The sequence below is a fragment of the Habropoda laboriosa genome, unplaced genomic scaffold, assembly GCF_001263275.1.
Source record: "Habropoda laboriosa isolate 0110345459 unplaced genomic scaffold, ASM126327v1 scaffold133, whole genome shotgun sequence".
Lineage (NCBI taxonomy): Eukaryota > Metazoa > Arthropoda > Insecta > Hymenoptera > Apidae > Habropoda > Habropoda laboriosa.
This window is the reverse complement of record NW_017100237.1, coordinates 35,121-41,043: the sequence shown is the minus strand read 5'-3', so window position 1 is coordinate 41,043 and position 5,923 is coordinate 35,121. Positions and strand designations below refer to the sequence as shown.

The 5,923-nt window shown below is 34.4% G+C and overlaps 1 protein-coding gene across 1 annotated transcript; it reads right to left on the bottom strand.

The window, feature by feature from the left end:
* Nucleotides 1-489: 489 nt before the first annotated feature.
* LOC108571701 (origin recognition complex subunit 3) lies at nt 490-5,573 on the bottom strand. The gene is made up of 14 exons (XM_017933812.1): nt 5,508-5,573; nt 5,033-5,164; nt 4,834-4,954; nt 4,574-4,728; nt 4,343-4,500; nt 4,166-4,274; nt 3,929-4,093; nt 3,635-3,832; nt 3,458-3,574; nt 3,080-3,367; nt 2,755-2,988; nt 1,992-2,111; nt 817-884; nt 490-583 (listed from the first exon to the last, which is right to left on the bottom strand). Exons 1-14 carry the CDS (start codon nt 5,529-5,531, stop codon nt 490-492), a joined length of 1,983 nt encoding a protein of 660 aa, XP_017789301.1. The 5' UTR covers nt 5,532-5,573.
* Between the last annotated feature and the right edge of the window lie 350 nt (nt 5,574-5,923).

Sequence of the window (5,923 nt, the reverse complement as noted above, 5' to 3'; positions counted from 1 at the left end):
CTGTGTTATCATAAAAATTCAATTTTCCAAACAATGCTGAAGTTTACACATATATGGAATCTTTGGAGCCGCGAGAGTGATTAAAAAGTTCTGTAAAAGGAAGCCTAACGGTCGATGTATGTACGTGTTATCGTACAATGGGCTTTTTAGCGATCCTTAAACCGGGAAAAGTAACGCAATTATCCCTAATCATTGTAATTTTCTCCATAAATAAGGAGATCGTTTTCGAGCGTACTTCTGTCTTCTCTTTTCACCGTACCACAATCATTGTTATCTAAATTTTATCTTGGCCTCTCACCATCGAAGCTGAGGAAATACGTGTCCGGAAGTTGTTGCACGCGACTGCATATTCAGGAATACTTCTTAGGGGGAAAAAATTACACCACGTTATTTTCTTTTTTTTTTCTGTTTTAATTAAAAAATACCGTACAAAAAATATAAACTTCCGCTAAAATGGGGAAATGAGAAGGATGTAAGCTCCTATGATCCTCATACGAGCCGCTTCACGTGATCCGTTTTCTTCCGTGAACTCTTGATGAAACCAAGGAACTCCAGCTCGGCGACCGCTTGAGTAAAACGGGCTCTAAATCTCCGTTAAGGATACTATAGTGCACGATAAAATTCACACGAGAACACGTGTGAATTATTCAAACTACAGGTATGCGATCCCGACGAGTTACCACCGTGAAGCTCCAATTCCACCATTACTGAGCTATGATATGAATTTCAAACGCAACGCAGTTAGACAAATCTTTGCACGCCCCATTATTCCTGGACTATTTGAACGTGAGAAAACCTCTAAATGAAAAAGGATACTGCAATTTCGGGTTCACGTCTCGTTGTTCCTTTGCGTCGTTTCCTGGATCCACGATAATTAAAAATGCCTGTAAAAAAATATGCAGTTTTTACGCATAAATCTCTTACATGAAAATTGGCAAATCAACCTATTTCTTTTTTCAGTTTAATTAGCTCAAGTATTTTCTTTTCAGATATGAAATTAAGTTACCACTGTACAGGGTGGAGAAAAGTGTACAAAGTAGTCATTGAGCATTTTCAGCGTAAAAAGCCATACCTTGAAGGCAAACGGAATTCTGCTGACCTATTAAAAGCCAACCTTTTTACGTGAATGTAGCTTAACACCTTACGAACCACCGACGACGTCCGTGAAAATGGAATTCCCAGAAAATCCTCGTATCTCCATTCATTCCTTCATTTCACGACATAATTCTTTAAAAATGTTTGAATTTCTGATTCAAAGGGTAATGAGATAAAATGCTCTTAGAAACAAATTCAACGAAATAATTGAAATGCTTGTTTACTCCGGAGTATTTTACGTGATGAAATATCTCTTCTTTTCGTATAACATTTTTGTTTTTAATGTTATCTCAACCGCGGAATGCAAAATAAATCGATAGGATATAAACCAAAACAGAAATTTATATTTATATTTTCCACCTCGATGTAGAAAAATAAAACGTATCGATGTGTATTCATGAATAAACAAACGCGTCAATTTTTATTATAACCGTGATTTAAGATTGCACACTGTCCCAATATCCAGCCATCGTAATACGTACACAATTTACATTCGCATAAAGGTGTCTATACCCAACTTTCGCAAATTGAATCAAAATTACGAGTCTAAGATTAATACCTGACGTATGAGCAATTTATAACTTCAGCTTTAAAAAACCACCTATCTTACTTTGTTTGCTACTTCTCATAACTTCGCGTGATTTAGAGATCATTTCACCTTTCTGACTTTGATTCGCTTTTATTCGTACAGCCGCTGAATTTTCCAGGCTTTCAACGACAGCAAGAAAATGAAACGTCCCTTTGCTCCTGTCCGCGCACCCTATTTATATACAATGTATAATGCTCGCATGAATCAGCCTCAAGACCGATTAAAATCACGAAACAGACGACCGCCCTGCGTGACCATACGTGTAACTAGGATTAACCTGTAAACACCAGCACGAACGGATTGTTACCTGCAGCCAGTCGTACATATTGATCAGCTTTCTGGATTCCAAGTGCAGCTTGTAAATTATACTGAGGTCGGGCAGCGTGGACAGAATGGCGTCGTCGTTCACCAATTTGCAGCACTCGCACTGAAATATGTATTTCCAATTAACTTCGACGCGCACGACAGAGCCTCGACATCGTGCCCCATCAGGAAAAATCTATAATCGATATCCGACCACTGATGGCGAGGCTCGATAGCACAGGAAGAATCAAAAGCCACAATGAACGGCGGGAACAGAAGAGAGACGCTCATTGAAGTCGTGAACCTTCTAGACGAAGCAATTGAATGGGGATTACGACCACATCTTGACGAATTATATCTCGAACAGGACAAAAAGAGAATTGAGGATGCGGCGTGAACGGAGGTGATACTTTTTCCCCCGTAAGATAAATAACGAACGATGTATTTACGCGATTTTCCAGCGAGCAGTGTAACGGAGAATTGTTCTTCGATTTTTTTTTTACCGTAAAATTTGATGTATTTCATTTCCATGCATACCATTGAATGCGTGAAGCAATGAACATGCGAGGAAAACAACGTGAAAATATTCAAAATATTTTTTTAACTTTTTCCACAAACTGCAGATATTTTTAATTGCTACATTTTACAGATATTGTTTTTGTAACATTTTATGTGATCTAAACCAATTATCGCATTATTTATCGAATTTATGTGTTATTCATTCGAAGTAGAAGTAAGACTGTAGAAGCGACTTGTTCTTCACTTACGTTCAAGTAAACTTGCGGGTCATTTAATCCAGTGTGTATCGCAGCTCTTAAAGAGCCTCGAATGTGTTGCTTTGCTAAATTACCGTCGCTGAAGCAAAATATTTCATTCGCCGGCACGTGATAAGGATTGACCAAGTAAATGGCGAACATGTTTTGATCCAAATAGTTGATCGTTTCTTGTTGCGCCCGCTTATAAGGTGACCGAGATTGCTTTTGCGACAACTTCAACAATTTCTATAGCGAAAAAGAAGTAGAACATCGCAATTCCGTTATTTCTTTTCTAAATGCTGCAACAATTTAAAAGGAATTGAATTTGATTTCAGACCTCTTTCAACTGTAGTCGACTGAGTTTCTCACTGGTAGAAATGATATCTACGGGCGTTACATCAACTTCTAAACTGGCTGCTTCTATAGTTTTTATCTGATCCTGTATAACGGCTTTAATTTTCTTCATAGATGAACTCTTTGAGTTTCCGATAATTGTTACAATGGAATTCAACTTTGAAATAAATTCTACCTTCGATAGAAAGCCCAAAAGCTGCAGGCATTCTTTGTACTCGTCACATTCATGCAGATTGTTCATGTAAACTGCTTTCGTATAGTATTCACGCAGCTAGAATGATTTTTGTAATATTTCTTTTTCGTGTATAAAAATCATGCACGCTTCTCTATTTTCACATCTTTTGTGTCTATTAATTTATACCTGTTTACCCATCGGCGCATTTGGCAATGTTGACGTAAGATCATGCAGGCACCTGAGTGTTATTAAAAAGCGACGCATATATCCGTGAAATTGGACTAACAGTGTCGTCAACGTTCCCTATAAGAAATTGGCTATGATCCAATGGTATTTTTGGAGTGACTGAACGTCGAGTCGTACCTTAAAATTATTACTTTCAAGCGGATCATTTTCATTCTCACGTTCTTTCAACTGTTGAACATATTTTTCTATGGAAGGTAGCTTTTTAATTTCTTCCAGATCTGCATTTGTTAAAGAAGCTATCCTGTCTTCTATTTCTTTCTTTTGGCAGCAAAGAGAATTGACATTATTCGCGTAAAAATGTTGTATCATGCATATCTAAAAATGTAATAAAGCGAAACTGTAGTCAAAGATACCTCGCAATAGCTCACTGAACGAAAAAATTGCAAAATAATACGTAATTGAAATTAATACCTTGTAGCTTTGTAAGAAACTTTCAACAGAAAAATCGTAAAACAAAAAGATATCTGTTAGAAGTTGAAACGCGCGTCCAGTTAATTTAAAAGGAATATTTGTACAGAAAATAGTATTATTTAGAACATCTGATAAAATATTAATTTGTGTTTGCGTATGAAAAACCTAGATAAAAAGCAGTTATTATTTCATAAAAACTCTTCTATGCGTTGTTGGCATAATTCATTTATTGCTTACTTGGACGTTCAATTTTGATGTAACATCATATGTTAAAGATCTATGAATGGCATGCAAAGTGGTTGCAACACCAAAAATAAGAATAAACTTCATTGTACTTAAATATGAACTAAAAAAAAAGTAAAATCAAGAAAAGGTTGTAATATTATTATGCATACAATCAGAAGACTGTAATACCTTAGTATTAAAATAAAATCATGTAGTACTGCAGGAGAAGAACTTTCAAAGTCTGTTATTATTATAACAAGGGGATCGTCTGGCTTACAATTTTTTTGATGCCATGATTTTAAAGTTCTCATAGTACATTGACTCTTTCTAACGTGTGATTCTTCATTCTATAAATGAATGTACTATATATAGTATTCATTTTTCTTGTACTTTTGTGATATTTACTTTAATAATAAATACCTCTTCCTCGTACATTAATTGATAAATTGATTCTTCTATAATATTTTTAATATTATTTGAGTCTCTGCTCCATATAACTGCTATGTGCTCTGTTATTGGTTTCAATTCATGAACTATTCTTTCAAACATTATAGCATGATCAGATACGTTTACTCCTACAGTACAATTATTCAAAAGATGTAGTTTAGTTTAAAGCATAGTCAAGTTTATATGATTTAATGAAAAAATATGTTACACGTAATTTAATAGCAAGTTATCACCTGTTAATAAAATAGCTGTCTGTATTTCATTTTCAAGTTGCTCTATTGATTTGTCTCTAACTTTAGAAACAAAAGACTTTAAATCTTGCAAAATTTGTTGGAACATATTAGACCTTGTATCCTAAAATTTCATTAAAACTTGTTGACTCAACAAAGCATAATATCAAATTTGTACATGCGATTAACGTAAAAGCAATACCTCTGTAGCATTTTCAATGCTTGTCCATATCTTTTTATAAGCAAGATACCATGGTTCATCAAGATAATCTGGCAGTTTAAATTTTGTTTGCTTTTTTCCAATTTTATAGCTACCTTTGTGCGTAAAAACACCCTAAAAAGCATTTCAAGTTGCAAAATATTGCTAGTGAAGAACAAAGAGGACAAAGGTCTTATATAAAGTGAAAAATAAGGAAGAAAGAGTGCTATAATAATAGAATAAGCTAAACAAAGAACAAAAATAAATAGAAAATTTCACAAATAAATCATAGCCACAGGTTTAATGTACTCTAAAAAATAATAAAAACCCAAAGTGTTATTCATGAACATTAATTTATAATTAATTAAAGTGTGGTTGTCACATTATCCCGTACAGGCGTTAAGTAAACCACAAAATGTTCTAGCTAATGAGTTTACATTTTTAGGTTATGTAAGTGAAAGCAACAGGTGTACTGTACCTTTGAAACTGATACGTTATCCATTTTAACAAAGAAATAAGCACGAAGTCGTATAACTTAATGAAACTCTTGAAAATCACTTGAATATCTATAATTCACATAACCAACACTGAAAATATATACACGCACACATCACATACCGGCAATCCGATCGCAACTGTCGCTTGAGTTAATACCAAAGACGCTCCTAGAGCGCGCTAGTCATCAGCATGATATTCCATTGTAAAATAAATCATACAGTTCCTCTAAATAACTTGATCACAGCAAAACGAATCAGATTAAAAAATCTAAAATCTGTTAAGAATATTTGTAATAATTAAAAGAAAAACTGTTTCTTTCATCATACTTAAGCATTAAAAATGTTTCACAAATTAACCGATAAAAGAGTCTGGTAATATAGAAACTGCTGAAACAGT

Bases quoted from the DNA above. Each gene is read 5' to 3' on its own strand.
- LOC108571701 (XM_017933812.1), bottom strand. From the start codon at position 5,531: ATGGATAACGTATCAGTTTCAAAG. The intron at 3,575-3,634 runs GTACGACTCGAC...AATTTCTTATAG, and splicing joins TTGAAAGTAATAATTTTAAG to GGAACGTTGACGACACTGTT. The intron at 3,368-3,457 runs GTATAAATTAAT...AAATCATTCTAG, and splicing joins ATGCGCCGATGGGTAAACAG to CTGCGTGAATACTATACGAA.